Raw genomic sequence first — 24,748 nt, forward strand, 5'->3', positions numbered from 1 at the left:
TGTCACTTAATGTTTTAGTGATAATTCTGTTTTGTACACCACAGTTGAGTAAACTACAGTACATGAACAAATATAAACAAATACAGAGTCAGAGTTTCAAAACCACTAATAATCCTAATAATATTACTTCGGTCAAAAAATAGCGCATTCCAAACACACCAGAAGCAACCAGGCAAGAAAGAAGCAGTTATTAACGCAGTGACAAGTATTGCAATTTTTAGAATAAGGTCTGTGCCATAGATACAAAATATGAATTTTAAGAATATCCCATAGAAAAAAGAGAAAAATGCACGTCCACATTGTGTGAAATATGAAAGGAATAAATCAGTAAAATAAATATTGATATATTCTACAATAGTGCTTTATTAAAGGTATGTTTCCCTCAAAAATTCAGTTCCTCACATTTATACACCCAAGTTTTTAGAAAGTTTTTTTTTTTTTTGCTGAACTCAAAAGACCCTTCTCAGAAAAGAGTTTCACTCTGTCAATGACAGGATCCTGTCTCTGTTTTTCCAGCAATTCATCATTACTAAAACTACCAAACTGACTGCTCTGCATTCGCCAAATTCTCTAAATGCCCCACATATGCCATGCTCCTAATGGCTGCACCTTGCTCCCAATCCCAGTTATATTTAAGAACAGCTGATAAACATGAACTAGACTACCCCAGTAAATTAAGTGGACCCAACACATTCTCATTCGCCGTCTGGATGTTCACACAAAAGATAAAACATATCCTGCACTCACTCAACAGCAACAGGTTTGTCCTGTCAATCAAATTGTGACAGCTTTCCAACCCACTGCCGTTCACATGCATCCAGCTTGGGTTTTGTGAGAATGTATTTGAGTGGGTTATTATTATGAGTCCACACAATAAATATGTGTCCCTAAAACCTATAACTAAACTTAACACAAATAGCCCACTTAATCACCAAAAACTCAAGTCTGTGTACTAGGTACTAAAAATGCAGAAGCAAAAACAATGTGGCTTGTTATAGCACTCCCCACTGATCCCTGCAAAAAAAAAAAAAGCATCAAGGACACTAGTAGAGGTTGTAAATGTGTCACACTGCTTGAGAGGACTCCTAAAAACAACAATGGCGGCTGTGAGAGATTAACAGTTTCATATAAGGCAGACAGTCTTCTTCAGCGAGAAGCGCCACCATGGCACACCACATTGCTTTCTATTTGCTGCAGACAGACATTGAATTGAACAATGTTTAGAACTTTATCAGGTATAGTACAGTGCAGTTGTGCTTATCATCTGGTGTGTGTCTCTTAAAAAGTGAGTACTTAAAATCTCCCAGCAAGCGATAGTATAGGTGTGAATACATCTGTTAGTGGATAAACCAGCTGTGCTACTCGACCCTCAAGTTTATTCATGTTGCTAACTTGGTGTTGTTTTGCTGAATGTTTTTCTCTTGACTGACTCTGAACTCTGTGGATACATAGCAAAGACTATAGATATACAAAGACAGTTACTGGCATTACTTTGACTGAGGAAAAGTACAACACTCAGTATGGCCGCCAAAGTGAAGGAAACCCTTCCTTTCAGTTGAAATAGCCAATTGTCATGTAATTTATAGTCAGTTAGTCATACAGTTCTTTTACAGAAAGCCCTGTTGTTTGGCTCAGGTGTCGTCTCTGTCCCTAAAGTGTTTCTAACTGCCTCCTCTGGTTACCATTGGAACAGCCGTAAAGGAGACTGGTGTTGTGAAAACTTTAGGCAATCACATTAGCTGGAACAACTGAAAATTAGATGCTGAAATCTACAAGCAGTTTTTCGAGATTTCAAGATTTCCTATTTTTATTTAGATAGGACTTTGGTTTTAGCTGAGGTGCCAGGGGGCCAGAGGTGGGTAGAGTATCCAAAATCTATACTCAAGTACTTGCGTAAATTTTTACTCAAGTAAAAGTAACAATCTTAAAATTTACTCGAGTAAAAGTAAAAAAGTATCTGATGAATTAATTACTCAAGCAAATAGTTACTAGTTACTTTTCATTTTATATATATATATATATATACACACACACACACACACACACACACACACACACAGTTGAAGTCAGAATTATTAGCCCCCCTGAATTATTTGCCCCCCTGTTTAAAATTTTCCCCAATTTCTGTTTAACAGAAATAAGAACACATTTTTTCAACACATTTCTAAACATAATAGTTTTAATAACTCATTTCTAATAACTGATTTATTTTATCTTTGCCATGATGACAGTACATAATATTTTACTAGATTTTTTTAAAGACACTTCTTTACAGCTTAAAGTGACATTTAAAGGCTTAACTAGGTTAATAGTTAAGTATTAATAATAATTTTGTCCTTCAAATGGTGTTTAAAATTTTTTAAATTGCTTTTATTCTTGCCAAAATAAAACTAATAAGACTTTATCCAGAAGATAAATAAAAAAATATTATCAGACATACCGTGAAAATTTCCTTGCTCTGTTAAACGTAATTTGTGAAATATTTAAAAACTAAAAAAAAAAAAAAAAAAAAAAAGTCAAAGGGGGGCTAATAGTTCTGATGTCAACTATATAAATAAATAAATAAATAAATAAATAAATAAATAAATAAATAAATAAATAAATAATATATATATATATATATATATATATATATATATATATATATATATATATATATATATATATATATATATAGTGTAAGGCAAAATTATTCAGGTTTTTTTTTTTCTTTTTTAAATATTTCCAAAATTATGTTTAACAGAGCAAGTAATTTTTCATAGTATTTCCTATATTTTTTCTTCTGGTGAAAGTCTTATTTGCTTTATATCAGCCAGAATAAAAGCAGTTTTTAATTGTTTTAAACCCATTTTAAGGTCAATATTATTTGCCCCCCTTAAGCAATATTTCTTTTTATTGTCTACAGAACAAACCATCATTAATGATTTGCCTAATTACCCTAACCTGTCGAATTAACCTGATTAAGCCTTTAAATGTCACTTGAAAAATATCTTTAAAAATATCTAGTAAAATATTATTTACTGTTATCATGGCAAAGATAAAAGAAATCAGTTATTAGAAAAGAGTTAGGAATATGTTGATACAATCTTTTTGTTAATAATAATAATAATAATAATAATAATAATAATAATAATATACATATATATATATATATATATATATATATATATATATATATATATATATATATATATATATATATATATATATATATATATAATGTTATATTTTTAATGGTTAATAGTGTGAATTACTAATATGTGCCGGGCTATTCTTTAGTTATCCCATAGTTACTATTAATAAGGTTCAAATGTGGATAATGTTGACACCACTACGTGTCTTTTTTCAGGTTGGAGCTGTCATTCATGTATATGTTGCGATGTCAGTTCGATGCGTGCATCGCATTATGAAACAATTCTTGTTGACATTTTGGAGTAAAAATAAGACTGAACTTGAGGCCGAGTGATCTGGTGCGGTAAACTCACTGCACAGACAGCGTGACAGTCCTTCTCGGAACCTCAGCTGGCGACATGGCAGGACAGCAGTATAAAATCGCACATCTTCCTAAAATTCAGCCATTATTCTAACATAGGCACTCACTCTAACCGAAAGCGGGAGACGCGTCTCTATAGAAACCTCACAACCTCTCCAATGTGGCGCCTCGCGATATTTGCAAACGAGATATGAATCATATTTATTATCATTTGACAGTAATGGAGGAACGCCGCCAAATATAGCAAAGTAAGAGTACTGATTTTTCTCTAATAATTTACTTGAGTAAGAGTAAAAGTACACATTTAAATGTACTCAAAAAGTACACGTTACCCAATAATTTTACTCAAGTAAATGTAACGAAGTAAATGTAACTCGTTACTACCCACCTCTGCAGGGGGCATTGCAAACATGGCCCCCAAGTCAACTGACTTTTCTTGTAAGGAACTTTGATAGGAAGCACATTAAAATAGGCAGAGGTCCAGAATACACCCACTGATTGTATAATCGATTTTTAGGCCCAAAACGAACTCCCCCAAAAAGTTCGCTTTGGTGAGCTGTTTCAAACTTGTTTTGGCTGAATTTTACTTGAAATTACAAACTTTAGATTTACAGGTTTTCAGCTTTCTTTAAAGTATCATCATAACATTGTAGGTGATTTTGTATTTGTGTGTTAGTAAATAGTGAGTGAATTTTCATTTTTGGGTGAACCATCCCTTTCAGAATATTTGTGCTTTGCCTTTTGGTGTTATTTCTTTCTTATCTAATAATATGGCATGTTGTGCACTTAATTGTCCTCACAGACCATTCAAATCTGGCCTCCATTTTTCCATTGAGTATACTGTATAATTTAATTCATAAATATATTTATTTAAGATAATTTATTTATTATTTTATTTAGAACTTTAATGCACTCCCGTATCCAACCAACTGATTAACTTTAGGCTATAAAACATTTGTCTAAAATGTTTTCATAAATAGCCTAGCAGACTATATTTAAAATTTTTGAAAGTCATTGTTTTTTCTCCTGTAAATGTCATTAAAAAAATATTTAATGTGGCTCAAGGCATTAAAACTGTGTAAACCCATTATTAATATAGTATACAACCAATCACATGTTGGGTGAACATGAATGAGTTGCTGATGATAATTGTTGAGTATTTCACCCAAAGAAAAATTATCTAAGAAAAATGCAACCAGGCATTTCTAGCTCTGCCAACAGCCCACCTCTTTGCCTGTTTTTGGTTACCCAGGATTGATGCGTGGTCGGTGCAAAGAAGGATGTTCCACATATTAAGCAGGCCACAAGGGAAAGAAAAGGATCTCTCTGCTGCCGAGTAGCATCAAATAGTGCAATGCCTTGTACAAAGTATGAAATCATTAGATTCCATGAAAACATCCTGGTTACGCAAGTAACCCACATTCCCCGAATAAGGAACGGAGACATGCATTTGGAACAGACTAGAGGAGATCACTAGACGACCAATCACTCTGAAGAGTAAGAAAACGGGCCAATGAATGCCAAATGAACTGGCGGAGCTCAGCTCCACAGCTTTCAGCGATTAATCATTAGCAGAGTATATCAGCTGATATCTATCAGCTGATAGCTGAGAAGCGAGCATTAGAATTTTTGCCTGCTGAAGAGCTGATCCCTCAGGTAACAGCTGGAGACTCAGATGCTGTGGCAGTGAAGACGCACATCTCCATTACCAATTCGGGGAATGTGGGTTATGTTCATAACCAGGACATTCCCCTTCATGGGAACCACAACGTGCATCTGGAACAGACTACTGGAGACTGTATGGAAAACGCCACAGCTAAGCCTGTCACGCTCCTGATGTGAAGTTTGCCAAGCATAGTGTGAGGGCACAAGCATCACCAAGAGCGCAACCTTCTAACGTTCCCTAGGCCCTTAATTACCATTACATGGGAATAATTAGAAAATTTTGATCAGGGGTTATAAATGTGCTTTTACCTAGCTAATATAGACTAGGGATTTTAGAAATATGAGAGTACATTGGGAAAGCGTGCCAGTCCCCAAAGGGGAAGGACGCTGCGGAGGGAAGACTTGGAGGTAATAAGAATGTATGGACTAGCCCTATGGGGGGAGAAGTGCTACATATGATAAGCTGGTTAGCGGGTAGGGAAGACACGGGTCTGCCTGGTCAGGGAGAACACACCGTGGCCAAATAAGCCTATGGGGTTGCCATGGGGACCACGCATAGCTGGCACTGAACCTCAGCATATGGGTAGACCAAGTGGGCATACCAGACATCACACTGAGCCAGGCACCTGGCTCCTCCGCTGAGTCGGGTGCTGGGGGCCTCGGAGGGATTCTCTAGGGTTCGCCAGCGGGGAACTCAATAGCAGAATAGAAAAAGTGCACGTGTCTCAGAGTTAGGGAGCATGGTACAGCAAGCGTTTTTGACACTGAGCTTAATTTCCTCCCGATTGACTGGGGTTACCCAGTAATCAGGAGGAAACTGGCTCCACTCGAAGATTATAAAATCTCAAGAATGTGTTAGGTGTCGCCCAGCCTGCAGCTCTACAGACATCTGTGAGAGAGGTGCCGGATACTAACGCCCAAGAGGAGGCGACACTCCTAGTAGAGTGTGCTCTCACATTCAGGGGACACAGCTCACCCAGGCATTGGTAAGCAAGGGCGATGGCATCAACTATCCAGCGGGCCAAACTTGGCACTTCTCTTCTGCCGACCACCATACCAGATATAGAGCTGTTCACAAGATCTTAAGTTTTGCTTTTGTTCCACGTAAAGGCACAAAGCGTGAACGGGACAAAGCAGTGAATGGGCTGGGTCTGCCTCTTCCATGAGCAGCACTTGCAGGTTCACCAGCTGATCTCTAAATGGGGTGGTAGGAACCTTGGGCTCTCAGGATGACGTGAGAGTAATGAGTTGCTGATGCCTCCAAATCCCAGACTCTCTTGAACGATGCCAACATGATCAGCAGAGCTGTCTTCATGGACAGAATTTTTAAAAGATACCTAATTGAGTGGCTCGAATGGATCTCTCTGCAGGCCCGCCAGGACTACAGAGAGATCCCAAGAAGGCATGAGAGGGGAGCGGGATGGATTTAATTGCTCTACTACCAGAGCGTTTTGTCATCCACCGCGTCATGATGAACGTAGATGACAGCCAACTAAACCTTCAGTGTGGAGTGTGGCAGCTCCACCTTATTCTAAAGGAAAGATAACACAATGCTAATCAGGCAGGTTGGGGGGTCTTCTCGGTGAGAAGTGCACCACTCAGCGAATAGACTGCACTTCAGGGCGTAGGCATGCCTCGTAGAGGGTGCTCTAGCCTGAAAGATGATGTTAACCACCGACGCCGGTAAGTCACCTAAGTCTTCCGTGCTCCATCTATGGACCACATGGGGAGGTTCCAGAGTTCTGTCTCACAGGAATGCGCCAGGGAGGGGCTGCCACAAGGAGTGTGAGTTCGGAATTCCAGGTCTGGGTGGGCCAAAGAGGCGCAACAAACAAGACCTGCTCCTCGTCCTCCCCGACTTTGCACAGTGTCTGTGCAATTAGGCTCACTGTGGGAAATGCATATTTGTGCATTCCTGGTAGCCAGCTGTGAGTCAGCACATCCGTGCCGAGGGGGGGCTCGGTCAAAGAGCAAAACAACTTGCAATGGGTGTTTTCGGGAGAAGCAAACAGGTTGACCTGGGCTTACCTGAAGTGCTCCCATATCAACTGGACTGAGCCGGGGTGGAGTCTCCATTTCCCTTGGGATGCTAGCTGCCGTGAGAGTGCATCGACTGCACGGTTGAGCTTGCCCGGGATGTGAATGGCACGCATCGATTTTAACCACTTGTGACTCCAGAGGAGCAGAGGGCGAGCGAGCTGAGACATCCGCCCCCCAACCTGTGTTAGAGGCATCTGATGATACGACAACCTGCCTGGATACTTGTTCTAAGGACACTCCGGCCCGTAGGAAAGCAAGATCCGTCCAAGGGCTGAAGGTGCGGCGACACAGTGGAGCGATGTACACCCGGTGTGTGCCCGCAAGCCATGCCCATCTGGGGACCCGATCATAAAGCCAGTGCTGAAGTAGTCTCATATGTAGCAATCCGAGCAGCGTGACAGCGGCTGCAGATGCCATATGCCCCAGGAGCCTCTAAAAGGTTTTCAGTGAGACCACTGTTTTCCTGTTGAATAAACTCAGACAGGATAGAACCAGCCTGGCGAGCTCCTCTGAGAGGTGCGCAACCATGGCGATCGAGTCCAGCTCCATCCTGAGATAGGAGATTTTCTGCGCAGGGCAGAGCTTGCTCTTCTCTCGGTTGACCCGAAGCCCCAACTGGTCGAGGTGCCGGAGCACCCTGTCCCTGTGCATAATCAATTGATCCCGTGATGAAGCCAGTATGAGCCAATTGTTGAGATAAAGCTCTCGTAGCTCTCGTAAAGGAGCTAGGGCACCCTCTGCAAGCTTCGTGAAAACCCACGGAGACAGGGAGAGCCTGAAGTGGAGGACTTTGTACTGCCAAGCTGGACCCTCGAACGCAAACCGGAGAAAACGACGGTGGTGTGGACGAATGGAGACATGAAAATACACCTCTTTCAGGTCTATAGCTGCTAATCCCGAGGATGGACGCACTGGAGTACACATTTCTGCGTGTGCATCCTTAATGGCATTTTGTGTAAATAATGGTTCTGTTTGCCCAGATCTTGGATTGGTCTTAACCCCCTGCTCTTTTTGGGCACAATGAAGCACAGGCTGTAAAACCCACTTTTCATCTCGGCTGGAGGGACCGGCTCAATTGCATACTTCAACAGGACGACAGCAATCTCCTCTCGCAACATAGGGGCGGACACAGGACTGACCCTCATGAAATGCACACCCATAAACTTGGGAGGGCGAGAAGCGAATTGTATCGTGCACCCGAGTCTGACCGTTTGCGATCGCGGTAGCGATCGCGGATGTGCCAGCGGAGAGGCAGCTCGGGAGGGGATTGCTTACCCAAGGAAGCAGAGCAACCCGAGGAAGAGCTGAAAATAAGAGATTGTCTCTAACCTTACTCCCTGATTCACCGCAATGAGGCTGGAGTGAGAGAAAGGAGACCGGTCTCTTGCACCCTGGAAGCCTGTGGCAATATGGCCCGGTGCTGCGAGCTGGAAGGTGAAGCATCCCAGACTGGCAAGGCTCAGGTTTGCATACCCAGAGAATCAGGAAACTGCTCTTTTATCGAAAATTTGGTTACCACGGGCTGGAGGCCAGCACTGGAATTGTTGTCTCCGCTTGGTACTGTTAAAAGGTAGCCATAGCATGCAGGGTGGAAGCAACCTGGCCCGCAGCAGTGTAGGCTCTGGCATCCTTTGGACAGGATCCTTTGGACAGGAGTTTAGGTGGACCTCTCCAGGTGGAGCGCGCAAGGCGCTCAAGGAATCAACTCATACTCCTGGCTGCTCCACCATCGGGGGTGGTGAGAGCGGAAGCACACAAGGATCAGGCAGAAAAAGGTGCCCTCCATGCCTGCGTGAGCTCACTGTGTACCTCCAGGAAGAATGGGACGGGGGGCTTGGAAGGCTTTGCCTTCTTGGCCCCCACGTAACACCCATCTAAGTGGTCTGGCCGCAGAGCTGGGGGACAAGCCATCTCCAATCCAACTGCCAAAGCAGCTCAGGATAACACAGCTAACATGTCCGATTATAAATCCGGAGCCTCACTGACAACCCCGGAGGGTGGCAGCTCTCCGATGCAGCGATGGACATCTGGTCACCGGTGTCATATAATGAAAACACAGCTATCCCGGAGGATGGACCGCCGCCTTCACTCGATGCTTGGACAGCACAGTGATGAGGAGTGAGAGGTCCGCGGGCTCGAAGGCGACGAACGAGCCCCCACTGTAATCCTCAGGCCTGCCCTTAACTGACTTGCGGGGAGCAACAGGGGTGGCTCACCCTAATGCTAGAGTACGCCGCAACCTCAGCTGCGCAAAAGTCAAGCCCTCGCAATGAGGGCAAGAACTGTCCGCGAGCACCGCCTCAACACGCTGGACCCCCAGGCATGTGATGCAATACTTGTGCCTGTCATCCGGGGCTAGGAAACCACCGCATCCAGAAAACGCAGATGCACTGTTCTCTTAGGGTATCTCTTTTAGAGAAAACTTCTCCAATACACCAGTGGAATTGCCCAGGGGAAGGGGAGCCCAGTTCGGCCGCAGCTGTTGCATCTTCACGCACACTGGAGAGGAAACTGTTTTTTTCCTGACATTAGGTTACAGATTAGGAGCTCTTCAGTCTCTAGTGAGAGGTCTGAAGCAAAGAATCTGATGCTTACTTCGAGGGCGCCAGATGATATACTTCCTTAATGACTAATTGCTGACACCTGTGGAGCCGAGCTCTGCCAACTCATTTGCCATTCATTGGCCCTTTTTCTTTCTCTTCAGAGTGATTGGTCATCTACCAATCTTCCATAGTCTGTTCCAGATGCATGATGTAGTTCCCATGAAGGGGACTTTCAGTGTACTATACTGTAAGTTTAACAGTAGTAAATTTTAAGTGCACACATAGTCCACTATCAATTTTTTCATTTGTACTTCAAGTACACTTTTTAGTATACTTTATGACACCTGTGGTTAATAATTCGTTTGTGAAATAATTAAGATGTTTCTCTATATTTAACCAATAATACTTAAACATTAATGAACACACAGTCTCACCAACAATTCCTATCAGTACATGGATTTGAACCTGCAACCTTTGGATCATACAGTAATTCTGACTCTCTAACCAATATGCCATAACACAAGACAGCAGAAAAATAAAACCAATACATTAGAGATTTGCCACATTTTTGGCCACTACAAAATTTTGGCTTTAAATGGCATTTTTGGTTTTCAACTGAAAGAGAATAATAAAAAATATTATAAAAAATAATAATGCTGCCTCGCACTTAACAGGAGTGCTTAGTGTGATAGTTTCACTCTCCCTCCAGCTGACACAAAGTGAAGTGGCTTCACACTGAAAAAGCAAAGCGCTGTGCTGTGAAACACATTCATTTTATTGTTAAATTTAAAAACAAAATTATTTTATTTATTTAAGTAAATTATTTTTACAACACATTTTCAGTTTAGGTTTTTAGCCAAGTGCATCCAAAAATGTGGGTTTTGGTCTAGTATTTTCATTTTACGTGTTGTTGTTAAAATTTTTCCTTTTATGTTTCAAAAGTATGTAAGTAAACTGAAAGTATACAGTGGTGTGAAAAATGTTTGCCCCCTTCTTAGTTTTTGCATGTTTGTCACACTTGAATGTTTCAGATCAAACAAATTTAAATATTTGTAAGTATTGTAAGTAAGTAATATTTAAAGTATGTAAGTAAATACATCATGCATTCTTTAAATTAAGTTTTTATTATTAAGGATAATCAAAATACAAAACAGCAAATCAATATCAGACCATCACTCTACCACCACCACGTTTTACTGTAAGTATGATTTTCTTTTTCTGAAATGCAGGTGGTACTTTTACACCACACATAAGCAGACACACACCTTTTAAACAGTAAACATTTTGTCTCGTTAGTCCACAGAGTATTTTCCCAAAAGTCTCTGGGATCATCAAGTTGTTTTTTGGCAGAACTGAGATGAGCCTTTATGTTCTTTTTGCTCAACAGTGGTTTTTGTCTTCGAACTCTGCCATGCAAACCATTTTTGCCCAATATCTGTCTTATGGTGGAGTCATGAACACTCACCTTAACTCAGAGGTGTCCAAACTCGGTCCTGGAGGGCCGCTGTCCTGTGGATTTTAGCTCCAACTTGCCTCAACACATCTGCAAGAATGTTTCTAGAAGGCCTAGTAAAAGCTTAATTAGCTAGCCCAGGTGTGTCTGATTGGGGTTGGAACTAAATTTTGCAGGACAACGGCCCTCCAGAACAGAGTTTGGACACCCCTGCCTTAACTGAAACAAGTGAGGCCTGCAGTTCTTTGGATGTAGTTGTGGGATCTTTTGTGACTTCTTTGATGTGTTGTTGCTGTGCTCATGGGGTAATTTTGTTCGGCAAACCAGTCCTGGAAATGTTCTCCAATTTTCCATGTTTTTGCCATTTGTAGATAATGGCTCTCACGGTGATTCACTGAAGTCACAAAGCTTTAGAAATGGCTTCATAACCTTTTCCAGACTGGTAGATCTCAATTATTTTCTTTCTCATTTGTTTTTGAATTTCTTTGTTTCTCTAGGAGCAGTGGCGCAGTAGGTAGTGCTGTCGCCTCACAGCAAGAAGGTCACTGGGTCGAGCCTCGCCTCAGTTGGCGTTCCTGTGTGGAGTTTGCATGTTCTCCCTGCGTTCACGTGGGTTTCCTCCGGGTGCTCTGGTTTCCCCCACAATCCAAAGACATGCAGTACAGGTGAATTGGGAAGGCTAAATTATGTGTGTGTGAATGTGTGTATGTATTTCCCAGTAATGGGTTGCGGCTGGAAGGGCATCCGCTGCCTAAAACAAATGCTGGATGAGTTGATGGTTCATTCCGCTGTGGTGACCCTGGATTAATAAAGGGACTAAGCCGAAAAGAAAATGAATAAATGAATGAATGAATGTGTTTACTTGTGTTATCTTTGACTAATATTTAAATTTGTTTGATGATCTGAAATCATCATTATAGTATGACAAACATGCAAAAATAAGAAATGAGTAAGGGGGCAAACACTTTTTCACACAACTGTACCTTTTCAGTTTATTATTAATATAATTATTTAGTTTAAAAGAACTATACTAATAGTATACACTTGAATAAAAAAAATTTGTAAGGGAAGAACAATTTAGATAAGTATATAAAAAGTTGACTGAAAGTATACGTTATTTTTAGTTTTAAAAGGTATACTAATAGTACACTTGAATAAACTAATTTATTTTGTAAGTGTAGTGTGTGAATAGGAGAGTGTGGGGTGTTTCTCTGCACTGGGGGTTGTATGAGTTAGTGCACTCTCAGGGATAGATTGTGGCAAGAAACATGTGCCAGAGTAATTGGTTGCTCATTTTGTTGTAGTGACCCCTCATAAAAAAGGGACTGAAATAACTGAATAACTGAATAACCAGTGAGTGGTACACCTTATTGTTTAATTAAGTGTAATTGCATTAAACTTCCAGCAGAGATTATTGTTTGCATTGTAAGTGAAATTGGAGGTATACCGATAAATACTTTAAATACTTTACATTTTGTTTTACTTTTTATAAGAAATCAACTCAGTAAGTTAGTTTTGTAGTTTTTATATTGCAAGTATACATTTAAGTTTTCTTTAAATTAACACAGATTGCTAAATATAAAGAATCAAACTGTTAAAGATACCGAAGTGCAAGTACAAGCCAAGTATAGTTAGACATTTCTGTAATTCAAGTATGCTACCGCTTACTATTTCTAAGAAAAAGTCAACTGGAAGTATACTTTATTTTAAACACACTTCAATAAACTTGAACAAAAAGTATTTTGTAAGGGATCTTCTAGAAAAGTAAGATTAGTATTTAATGACAAATAAGCCATGCATCTCACTAGTTCACCAAGTGATCACTTCAGTCCAAGCATTAGGATTAGATTCAGTTCCTCATCATCTGGCTATCACATCACATAAAGCATCTGCTTGCATGTTACACAAATAGAAATGCTACAAAGCTAATACGCAATATATGGTGTTGAGCTTGTTACAAATTTAACCCAACAGAGATATGATACAATTACATTAACTGTAAATATATTATAAAGAGTATTGATGTATGTATATATATTTAGCAGTTTTTGTGTAGCAAAATATGATAAATCATAACAATTTTAAAACTTCAGCTATACACCCTCCTAATATATATAAATTTTTATTTGTGTGTTTAGACGGCATGCATAAATCCCAATTAATATTAACAATATGAATACCAATACTAATAACATAATAATTTAAAGTAATATTTCCTACATTTTTTCATAGTTAAACATTACTTTAATGACAGCTTCTACCTTGTTTTTATTTACTTATTGATTTCTAATAGGCTATTGAATGCTTTCCTCACTGAGGATGGGCAGCTTCTATATACAGTAATTAAAACTGTGATGCCAATCCATATTTAGTGTCTGCTGGGTGTGCAAGTTCAACTCAATATAAGCATAAGGGAGAGCAACATCAACTCTATCAGAGACTAAAGAAGATCCAGCTGGTGGTAAGTTGCTCTGCAGTTATATTAGCGGTTGCAGACTTATAGTGGTCGTGCTTTTATTAGTGAGGCAGAACACAGGTTTCCCTTTGGTTTGTAATAGCATCAATATAAATTTTCTTGTGGTTCTAAAAGCATCCCATATACATACTATGTGATTGTTTTTGCAGGGCGGAATCAATTTCATCTGGCCTTAAGACAAAGGAAGGTGGGTGAATTTCTCTTGCATTGCTCAAATTGGGCTTGTTTTGCATTCATATGACAGGTGGATAATTTTTGATGTTTTGGTTAAGAGTTCTGTGTGTTAAAACTCCATAGGTAAAAGCAAACTTTTAACATGATTTGCAAAAGTGTTTGTCTATGTTAACAGATTTACAGCATACTGCGTATTTATATAATTATGCATGTTTTAAAAAGCAACGCATTTTTACAAATATTTAGATTCATGTCACATCAATATTGTTGTTGTAAATAGTATATTGTAAAAAAGCAATTTGTTTGATATTTGCTGCTAAAATGCAGTAGGTCTGTAGAGTTTTGTACTAAAATAATTTTTTAGTTAAAGACACTGCAATTTCTTTGTCCAATTTCCACCAAGCCGCCACCATGAGTACGGACGCGGAGATGGCCGTTTATGGCAAGGCTGCCATTTACCTCCGTAAGCCTGAGAAGGAGAGAATTGAGGCTCAGAACAAACCATTTGATGCCAAATCCGCTTGTTATGTGGTTGATGATAAAGAGCTGTACGTCAAGGGAACAATCAAGAGCAAAGACGGTGGCAAAGTCACTGTTATTACTCTTGACACTAAGGAGGTGAATTTTTACATTTCATGAAAATTAGATTAATTTCAATTAATTGCAATAACACAGCCTTGATGTATATATTACTGACTGGATGACTTTTATAGGAGAGAGTTGCTAAGGAGGATGACGTCCACCCAATGAATCCTCCCAAGTTTGACAAGATTGAGGACATGGCCATGATGACCCATCTCAATGAACCCTCTGTGCTGTATAACCTCAAAGAGCGTTATGCAGCATGGATGATCTACGTAAGTTCTGAAATAACCTACAACAGCACTTAAAGACATTTAGTCTGTGGCTTGCCATTTGACCACTTCTCTCCTCATTTCAGACCTACTCTGGGCTGTTCTGCGCCACTGTGAACCCCTACAAGTGGCTCCCAGTGTATGACGCAGAAGTGGTTGCTGCCTACAGAGGCAAAAAGCGTATGGAGGCTCCACCCCACATCTTCTCTGTCTCTGACAACGCCTATCAGTTCATGCTGACTGGTGAGATCTCATTTTAAACATCTGAAGTTTAAATTCACATTCATAATTTTTCTAAAACAGTTGCTTGAAATATTATTTCTTTTGCATTTACAGACAGAGAGAACCAGTCTGTCCTGATTACGTATGTATCTAATCTAAAAGAGAACAAGTACATTTTCCTGTTGTACTTCAAAAAGGTAATCATCTTCTGTCTTCTTGTCTCTCATAAACCAGTGGAGAATCTGGTGCTGGAAAGACTGTGAACACCAAACGTGTCATTCAGTACTTTGCCACAGTTGCAGTTCAGGGCGGTGAAAAGAAGAAGGAGCAGACTGCTGGCAAAATGCAGGTATGCATTAAAAAATATACCACATAAATTATACTTATCTCAAATAAATATAAAAACTTATCCAAAAACAATATACTCTACTGAATTTGTTATATCCCTGCAAAATTAATGAAACCCATTCATGCAACACAGGGCTCTCTTGAGGATCAGATCATTGCTGCCAACCCTCTGCTTGAGGCTTATGGTAATGCAAAGACTGTGAGAAATGACAACTCCTCTCGTTTTGTAAGTCACATCTTACATATGCATGAAATTCAATAGGACAGTCATTATTATTGTTGCTGTTGTTATTTGCTTTTATTTAACTTGCCATTGTGTTTAAAACAGGGTAAATTCATCAGAATTCATTTTGGCACATCTGGAAAACTGGCCAGTGCTGACATTGAGACATGTAGGTGGACGTGATTTAATTTGTCTTTGTCAGTCACTCTTCAGATGATTGTGACTCAAGTTAATTCTCTCAACAGATCTGCTGGAGAAATCTAGAGTGACATTCCAGCTTCCAGATGAGAGAGGCTACCACATCTTCTACCAGATGATGACCAACCACAAGCCTGAGCTGATTGGTAGGTGCACACATTTCATTCAGTGCTTGTTATCGTATATGTTATATTGTAAAACTGTGCATAATAAATGTTCTGCTCTTATTTTACAGAAATGACGCTCATCACCACCAACCCCTATGACTTCCCCATGTGCAGTCAGGGTCAGATCACAGTGGCAAGCATTGATGATAAAGAGGAGCTGGTTGCTACTGATGTGAGTCGATGATTGATTATTGATATATTCTATATAGATATGGCAGATCGTAGGTCTCATTCTTCTCTGTAATTTTCAGACTGCTATTGACATTCTGGGCTTCACTGGTGAAGAGAAAATGGGCATCTACAAGTTCACTGGAGCTGTGCTCCATCATGGTAACATGAAGTTCAAGCAGAAGCAGCGTGAGGAGCAGGCAGAGCCTGATGGCACAGAGGGTGAGACTCTTTTTTTTTTGTGTGTGTGTCATCACATGCAGATCATTGTTTCTGTTTACAAACAAAAATAGTTGAATTTTCAAGGCAAGAAAAATATTTATATTTTTGTAATGTTTGAATTGCAGAGGCTGACAAAATCTCTTACCTTCTGGGTTTGAACTCTGCTGATATGCTGAAGGCTTTGTGTTACCCCAGAGTCAAGGTCGGAAATGAGTTTGTGACCAAAGGACAGACTGTGCCACAGGTATGTAGTAACATTTTCTGCATGTTCATGTGTTTAACCAGAAATCGTGAGTGAAAATTACTAGTTATTGTAAAAAGTAATGATTATTAATAAAATTTCAACGGTCCTACTTACAGGTGTACAACTCTGTTAGCGCCTTGTCCAAATCCATCTATGAGAGGATGTTCTTGTGGATGGTCATTCGTATCAACCAGATGTTGGACACAAAACAACAAAGAAATTTCTTTATTGGTGTGCTGGATATTGCTGGCTTTGAGATCTTTGATGTAAGAAGGATTCTTTCATTTCTTTGTACTTCAAACTGAGTCATATTCAGTAGTCAGTAAATAATCATGTTTCCTTCTCTAGTTCAACAGCATGGAGCAACTGTGCATCAACTTCACTAATGAGAAACTGCAACAGTTTTTCAACCACCACATGTTTGTGCTGGAACAAGAGGAGTACAAGAAGGAGGGCATCGTTTGGGAGTTCATTGACTTCGGCATGGACTTGGCCGCTTGCATTGAGCTCATTGAGAAGGTTTTTACTGGTTTATGGATTTATTCATTTCCATTGTCTATTCTCAGAATTATACAATTACTAACTTACTAACAAACAACCTTCTTTCATAAACAGCCCATGGGTATCTTCTCCATCCTTGAAGAGGAGTGCATGTTCCCCAAGGCTACAGATGTTTCCTTCAAGAACAAGCTGTATGACCAGCATCTTGGCAAGTGCAATGCTTTCCAGAAACCAAGGCCTACCAAAGGCAAGGCTGAGGCCCACTTCTCCCTGGTCCACTATGCTGGAACTGTTGACTACAACGTTTCTGGCTGGCTGGACAAGAACAAGGATCCACTGAATGAGTCTGTTTTGCAGCTTTACCAGAAGTCTTCTGTCAAACTGCTGGCTACTCTCTACCCACCCGTTGTTGAGGGTAAATAAAGTGTTAATATGATCATGTACATCAATTTAACAAGACTTAAATTTCCCCTTGTTATTACATTGTGATCCTTTGTATTTTTATATGAATAGAGACTGGTGGCGGAAAGAAGGGAGGCAAGAAGAAGGGTGGTTCCATGCAGACTGTGTCTTCTCAGTTCAGGGTATTTCAATTTTCTGTGGATAATAATGAAACTGAAATTTTACACTGTATACACTGAGCTAACTCTAGATGATAATACATAAAAACAGAAATACATATACAAATCTGAAACTTTTTATGACTAAACAGGAGAACTTGGGCAAGCTCATGACCAACTTGAGGAGCACTCACCCTCACTTTGTGCGTTGTCTGATTCCCAATGAGTCCAAGACTCCAGGTAAAAAAAATAAAGGGCTTACAGATGTGCTTACATAAACACATAATGTAATGACGGTGTTGATAACATCATAGAGTAAACTGTTTCCTATAGGTCTTATGGAGAACTTCCTGGTTATCCACCAGCTGAGGTGTAACGGTGTACTGGAAGGTATCAGAATCTGCAGAAAGGGCTTCCCAAGCAGAATCCTCTATGCCGACTTCAAGCAGAGGTCAATGGGACCTCTTGAAAGCATAATTAGCTTTAAGAATTATTTAATTACAAGATCTTAACAATTTTGATAAATCTCCAACAGATACAAGGTGCTGAATGCCAGTGTTATCCCTGAGGGACAGTTCATTGACAACAAGAAGGCCAGTGAGAAACTCCTGGGATCCATCGACGTTAATCATGATGAGTACAGATTTGGACACACAAAGGTTCATATTTTAATTTACAGTTTTAAGAGATTCAGTGATAAGTGTAATTTAGATTAGACATCAATTTCTTTTCCTTTTCTCTAATTACATGAATTCAGGTGTTCTTCAAAGCTGGTCTTCTGGGTACTCTTGAGGAGATGCGGGATGAGAAACTTGCTAGTCTGGTCACAATGACTCAGGCTCTCTGCCGTGCTTACCTGATGAGGAGAGAGTTTGTGAAGATGATGGAGAGGAGGTGAGGGATAGCATGAATTATAATTATGTGAACGGTAAAAAGTAATGAATGCGGCATTTAATGAGGAATTATTCACAGGGAGTCCATTTACACCATCCAGTACAACATCCGCTCATTCATGAATGTCAAACACTGGCCATGGATGAAGGTTTACTACAAGATTAAGCCTCTGCTGAAGAGTGCTGAGACTGAGAAAGAGCTGGCAACCATGAAAGAGGACTTTGTCAAATGCAAAGAAGATCTTGTCAAGGCTGAAGCCAAAAAGAAGGAGCTGGAAGAGAAGATGGTGGCACTGCTGCAAGAGAAAAATGATCTGCAGCTGGCAGTGGCTTCTGTTAGTATTCTTAACTTAATAAACTCAACTTCATCTCCATTAAAATTAGTTTGCAACTAAAGAACGACTTGTTTTCCTAACAGGAATCTGAGAATCTCTCAGATGCTGAGGAGAGGTGTGAGGGTCTGATCAAGAGCAAAATCCAGCTTGAGGCTAAACTCAAAGAGACAACTGAGAGACTGGAGGATGAAGAAGAAATCAATGCTGAACTGACAGCCAAGAAGAGGAAACTGGAGGATGAGTGCTCCGAGCTGAAGAAGGACATTGATGACCTGGAGCTCACCTTGGCTAAAGTGGAAAAGGAGAAACATGCCACAGAGAATAAGGTTGGAGGCTAGTTTTTTTTAATTACTTTTTAGAATAATTCGTAAAGTGTTGATATATGTAATAAATAGAATGAGTATATATATATATATATATATATATATATATATATATATATATATATATATATATATATATATATATATATATATATATATATATATATATATATATATATATATATATTAAAAAGAACTAAGCGTATTTAAAATCAAATTACACAGGTCAAGAACTTGACAGAGGAAATGGCATCTCAGGATGAGAGCATTGCCAAGCTTACAAAGGAGAAGAAAGCCCTCCAAGAGGCACATCAGCAGACTCTGGATGATCTCCAGGCTGAGGAGGACAAAGTCAACACCCTGACCAAATCCAAGACAAAGCTTGAGCAGCAAGTTGATGATGTGAGCTCTTTATTAAACTTGTAAATAATTTATTTACTGTTTTTGCTTCGAAGATATTTTAAATTTCATTGTCCTATAGCTTGAGGGTTCCCTTGAACAAGAAAAGAAGCTTCGCATGGACCTGGAGAGAGCCAAGAGAAAGCTTGAAGGAGACCTGAAATTGGCTCAAGAGTCCATCATGGACCTGGAAAATGACAAGCAGCAGTCTGAGGAGAAAATTAAAAAGTAAATAAAGCAATAAATATATTAACAAAACATTTCATGGATTTTGCTGTGTACAAACCATTGATACTTGATTACCCACAGGAAAGACTTTGAAACAAGCCAGCTGCTCAGCAAGATTGAAGATGAACAATCTTTGGGTGCTCAGCTCCAGAAGAAGATTAAGGAGCTTCAGGTATTTTTACTGGAATTTATTAGATATTGTTAAAGGCAAAGATGTAACAAAGACTAACATGGCTTCATTAATTGTCTGAATGCATAGGCTCGCATTGAGGAACTGGAGGAAGAGATTGAGGCTGAGCGTGCTGCTCGTGCCAAGGTTGAGAAGCAGAGAGCTGATCTCTCCAGGGAACTTGAGGAGATCAGTGAGAGGCTTGAGGAGGCTGGAGGAGCCACTGCTGCTCAGATCGAGATGAATAAGAAGCGTGAAGCTGAATTCCAGAAGCTGCGTCGTGATCTTGAAGAGTCCACCCTTCAGCATGAAGCTACTGCTGCTGCCCTGCGCAAAAAGCAGGCAGACAGTGTGGCCGAGCTGGGAGAGCAAATTGACAACCTCCAGCGTGTCAAGCAGAAGCTTGAGAAAGAGAAGAGTGAATACAAAATGGAGATTGATGATCTCTCCAGCAACATGGAGGCTGTTGCCAAAGCAAAGGTTTGAGAACTGTTTCTAAAAGATTTTCAAGAAAATTTATTTAGTTTAGTTAAGATTCATAACAATCAAATGACTGTTTTTTTTGTAGGCCAATCTTGAAAAGATGTGCCGCACAGTTGAGGACCAACTTAGTGAAATTAAGTCTAAGAATGATGAGAACCTTCGCCAGTTAAATGATCTCAGTGCTCAAAGAGCAAGACTTCAAACTGAAAATGGTAACTATTGAAAATATTTATGAACATTTTCTTTGCATCCCAATCCCATCTTCATATAATGGCATTGACTGAGACAAGGATTCACTCTGGCTGCTCTGTCTAAGAACTTAGCATTTACCAACACTCTCTGCATGATTGGGAGGGGAGAAGGGACTTGCGTTCTCATTTCTAACAATTAGAAATACTCCAATTATGCTGACTTAACTGATGGAAACAAAAATCTGACATAAAAAATTACCTCAAAAGGTGAGTTTGGCCGTCAGCTGGAGGAAAAGGAGGCTCTGGTTTCTCAGCTCACAAGAGGAAAACAAGCTTTCACTCAACAAATTGAGGAGCTTAAAAGGCAGATTGAAGAGGAGGTTAAGGTAATACAACATAAAAAAGTATATATATATATATATATATATATATATATATATATATATATATATATATATATTTGTATGTATGTATGTATACATCCCACATACATTCCATTTACTATGGAGCCAAGCTAATAGTATGTGACTTTGTCTTCTAGGCTAAGAATGCACTGGCCCATGCTGTACAATCAGCCCGTCATGACTGCGACCTGCTCCGTGAGCAGTTTGAGGAAGAGCAGGAGGCAAAGGCTGAGCTGCAGCGGGGAATGTCAAAGGCCAACAGTGAGGTTGCTCAGTGGAGAACCAAATATGAAACTGATGCCATCCAGCGCACAGAGGAACTTGAAGAGTCCAAGTATGAACTTCAAAAGAAATGAAACCTTGTGTTTTTTTTATATTTGGGCGACTGCATGCATTTTTTCATTGATGACTGTGAAATATTTAACAGGAAGAAGCTGGCTCAGCGTCTGCAAGAGGCAGAGGAACAAATTGAGGCAGTGAACTCCAAATGTGCATCTCTGGAGAAGACCAAACAGAGACTCCAGGGTGAAGTGGAGGACCTCATGATTGATGTGGAGAGAGCCAATGCTTTGGCTGCCAACCTTGACAAAAAACAGAGGAACTTTGACAAGGTAAAATATGGAGTCATACTGTGATGTGATTTTTCTTTTTCAGAAAGTAAAAATGGGATTTCTTCTGGAGACTACAAGTTGAACAAACCTGATTGTGATATATTTTCCACTAAAGGTCCTGGCAGAATGGAAGCAGAAATATGAGGAAGGTCAGGCAGAGCTGGAAGGTGCCCAGAAAGAAGCTCGTTCACTCAGCACTGAGCTGTTTAAGATGAAGAACTCCTATGAGGAGACTCTGGATCAGCTGGAGACCCTCAAGAGAGAGAACAAGAATCTGCAGCGTAAGAATCAAACATTAAAAATAACAAAATCTGATGAATAAATGTTCTTTATGATACAGATTATATTTTTTCTTTCTACAGAGGAGATTTCAGATCTGACAGAGCAGATAGGTGAGACTGGTAAGAGCATCCATGAGCTGGAAAAGGCCAAGAAGACAGTGGAGACTGAGAAGGCAGAGATTCAGACCGCCCTGGAGGAGGCTGAAGTGAGTATATGAAGATTTACATGGGGTTATCTCTAGAACATTTTATCCTACCAGTTATGTTTGTTTGTCACAGGGCACCCTGGAGCATGAGGAGTCCAAGATTCTTCGTGTTCAGCTTGAGCTAAACCAGGTCAAGGGTGAGATTGACAGGAAGCTTGCAGAGAAGGATGAGGAGATGGAGCAGATCAAGAGGAACAGTCAGAGAGTTACTGATGCCATGCAGAGCACTCTGGACTCTGAAGTCAGAAGCAGGAATGATGCTCTGAGAATCAAGAAGAAGATGGAGGGAGATCTTAATGAGATGGAGATTCAGCTGAGCCACGCCAATCGCCAGGCTGCTGAGGCCCAGAAACAGCTCAGGAATGTTCAGTCACAACTCAAGGCATGACTTCTTTGTGTCATTTGGCCAAATATATGTGTTTGTGTAAACTAAACTATGTTAAGTGAAAGTCAACTGAAAGCAGATAAAAATGTGCTCATAAAGCTGTTGTTATGTTCAGGATGCCCAGCTGCACCTTGATGATGCCGTGAGAGGACAGGAAGACATGAAGGAGCAGGTGGCCATGGTGGAGCGCAGAAACACTCTGATGCAGTCTGAGATTGAGGAGCTGAGAGCTGCTCTGGAGCAAACAGAGAGAGGACGCAAAGTGGCTGAACAAGAGCTGGTGGATGCCAGTGAGCGTGTTGGGCTGCTGCACTCTCAGGTAAAAGCATAATGGCTTTGTTTTTTTGTTTTCTTTTGTACAATGTCATTAAGATAGCTGAAAGCATGTTCCAATAGATTTATATTGTTGCTTTCCATGTTGTAGAACACAAGTCTTCTGAACACCAAGAAGAAGCTTGAGGCTGACCTTGTTCAGATCCAGAGTGAAGTTGAAGACACTGTACAGGAAGCCAGAAATGCAGAGGAGAAGGCCAAGAAGGCCATCACTGATGTGAGCAACAAAACATACTAAATATACCACAAAGAACTGATAAACTTATAAAATGTGGAACACATGCATTTCTGTATGTTTGCAAAAGGCTGCAATGATGGCAGAGGAGCTGAAGAAGGAGCAGGACACCAGTGCTCACCTTGAGAGGATGAAGAAGAATCTGGAGATCACAGTGAAGGACCTGCAGCACCGTCTGGATGAGGCTGAGAATCTGGCCATGAAGGGAGGAAAGAAACAACTCCAGAAACTGGAGTCCAGAGTAAGTATGATTTTTTCTCCATGTCAATCACTAATATGTAAATAGTATGTCATGTTGGAGACTTTTTTAGAAAATGTAGAAAAACAACATATTTTGAGTAAGGTTCAGCAAAGTATCTCCATTAGGTTCGTGAGCTTGAGAGTGAAGTCGATGCAGAGCAGAGACGTGGAGCTGATGCTGTTAAAGGCGTCCGCAAGTATGAGAGGAGAGTCAAGGAGCTCACCTACCAGGTAAAGAATTCAGAATAAGGGTTTATATAAAATTAATATAAAATTAAAATTTGGTAAAAGTTGAATTCACATTAATCTATGTTTGCTGTATGCAGACTGAGGAGGACAAGAAGAACATCAACAGGCTGCAGGATCTGGTTGATAAGCTTCAGCTGAAGGTCAAGGCTTACAAGAGGCAGTCTGAAGAAGCTGTGAGTTTCTCATCTGAGAACTTAAACATCTGTGAACTTTCAAGATGTTCTTTTACTGATACAGTTGTATGTGATTTTGCAGGAGGAACAAGCCAACACTCACCTGTCCAAGTTGAGGAAGGTGCAGCATGAGCTGGAGGAGGCTGAGGAGCGCGCTGACATTTCTGAATCCCAGGTCAACAAGCTCAGAGCCAAGAGCCGTGACGCAGGAAAGGTCAGTTGCATATTACAAGATTCTGTACTATTACTCAAAAGAAAATGTATTTTTGAATATGCGCTGATTATTTACATGGCTTCTGATTTTTTTTTTTTTTTAGGCTAAAGAAGAATGAACTCTTTAACTCGAAGGGAGGCTCTACTGAAGTCATATAATATGACTGTTTTGTAGAATTTGTTTAACAATTGCTTTTCAAATAAATCTGTGCTTACTACAAAATACATTTGTTTTGGAGTGATCTTTACAATAATTATTCCAATGTTTTGTTTAATACAATAATTAATACAATGGTAACATGCAACCAAATGGTTATTTACCAGACTGCCTAAGGCACTCAAAGCAGAGAGTAAAGGGGGTAACCATTTTGACAAACACTATTTTAACTGTCTAAAATGGTTTTTACTGATAGTTATTAAAAAACAGTCAGGGAAAAAAACTGTTGTGTTCAAGGCCGAAATAAAGAGTTTTTCATTCTATTACACAAAGGTGACTTTATTGTGTTTTATGTAAATTCGGACCACAAGTCCACATATATGGACATAATTTTTCTTTAAAAGTACATCAAAAGATGATACTTAGGTTTTATTCCAATTAGGTTCCAATAAGCCCAAAAAGCAAAGAGAAATAAAAAAAAAAACAGCTTGGGCCTCAAGAGGTTAAATTAGGCTGTCCAGTCTCCTTGTACAGTTCATTACTTTCACTGTATCTGTTCAGCTGAGGGAACAGAACCAACCCTGTGACATCAGACACAGCAACGTTCCAATGTTCTTGCGCTAAAATCTATAGTAAAACATGCCGTTTTCTTCTGATTGGTTACATTAATCGAGTTTGTTTAATATATT

General features: G+C 40.0%; 1 protein-coding gene across 1 annotated transcript in view; it reads left to right on the forward strand.

Moving 5' to 3' along the window:
* LOC130229278 (myosin heavy chain, fast skeletal muscle-like) overlaps positions 1-24,125 on the forward strand; it is a 35,709-nt gene extending 11,584 nt beyond the window's left edge. Inside the window, exons 3-41 of the mRNA XM_056457993.1 lie at positions 14,248-14,462; positions 14,558-14,701; positions 14,785-14,941; positions 15,035-15,062; positions 15,155-15,269; positions 15,402-15,494; positions 15,597-15,660; positions 15,737-15,835; positions 15,925-16,028; positions 16,108-16,246; positions 16,372-16,490; positions 16,607-16,756; positions 16,839-17,009; positions 17,106-17,406; positions 17,505-17,575; positions 17,704-17,791; positions 17,885-18,002; positions 18,087-18,210; positions 18,309-18,445; positions 18,524-18,779; positions 18,863-19,105; positions 19,328-19,504; positions 19,584-19,729; positions 19,811-19,901; positions 19,989-20,378; positions 20,467-20,593; positions 20,840-20,958; positions 21,114-21,310; positions 21,404-21,587; positions 21,703-21,868; positions 21,950-22,074; positions 22,148-22,456; positions 22,575-22,778; positions 22,884-23,009; positions 23,098-23,268; positions 23,394-23,498; positions 23,594-23,689; positions 23,772-23,903; positions 24,007-24,125. Of these exons, the coding sequence (XP_056313968.1) occupies positions 14,256-14,462; positions 14,558-14,701; positions 14,785-14,941; positions 15,035-15,062; positions 15,155-15,269; positions 15,402-15,494; positions 15,597-15,660; positions 15,737-15,835; positions 15,925-16,028; positions 16,108-16,246; positions 16,372-16,490; positions 16,607-16,756; positions 16,839-17,009; positions 17,106-17,406; positions 17,505-17,575; positions 17,704-17,791; positions 17,885-18,002; positions 18,087-18,210; positions 18,309-18,445; positions 18,524-18,779; positions 18,863-19,105; positions 19,328-19,504; positions 19,584-19,729; positions 19,811-19,901; positions 19,989-20,378; positions 20,467-20,593; positions 20,840-20,958; positions 21,114-21,310; positions 21,404-21,587; positions 21,703-21,868; positions 21,950-22,074; positions 22,148-22,456; positions 22,575-22,778; positions 22,884-23,009; positions 23,098-23,268; positions 23,394-23,498; positions 23,594-23,689; positions 23,772-23,903; positions 24,007-24,021 (5,808 nt within the window). The 5' untranslated portion in view covers positions 14,248-14,255 and the 3' untranslated portion in view covers positions 24,022-24,125. The remainder of the gene's footprint in view (positions 1-14,247; positions 14,463-14,557; positions 14,702-14,784; positions 14,942-15,034; positions 15,063-15,154; positions 15,270-15,401; positions 15,495-15,596; positions 15,661-15,736; positions 15,836-15,924; positions 16,029-16,107; positions 16,247-16,371; positions 16,491-16,606; positions 16,757-16,838; positions 17,010-17,105; positions 17,407-17,504; positions 17,576-17,703; positions 17,792-17,884; positions 18,003-18,086; positions 18,211-18,308; positions 18,446-18,523; positions 18,780-18,862; positions 19,106-19,327; positions 19,505-19,583; positions 19,730-19,810; positions 19,902-19,988; positions 20,379-20,466; positions 20,594-20,839; positions 20,959-21,113; positions 21,311-21,403; positions 21,588-21,702; positions 21,869-21,949; positions 22,075-22,147; positions 22,457-22,574; positions 22,779-22,883; positions 23,010-23,097; positions 23,269-23,393; positions 23,499-23,593; positions 23,690-23,771; positions 23,904-24,006) is intronic.
* Positions 24,126-24,748: the final 623 nt, after the last annotated feature.

Source organism: Danio aesculapii, chromosome 5 (assembly GCF_903798145.1).
Source record: "Danio aesculapii chromosome 5, fDanAes4.1, whole genome shotgun sequence".
Classification (NCBI taxonomy): domain Eukaryota; kingdom Metazoa; phylum Chordata; class Actinopteri; order Cypriniformes; family Danionidae; genus Danio; species Danio aesculapii.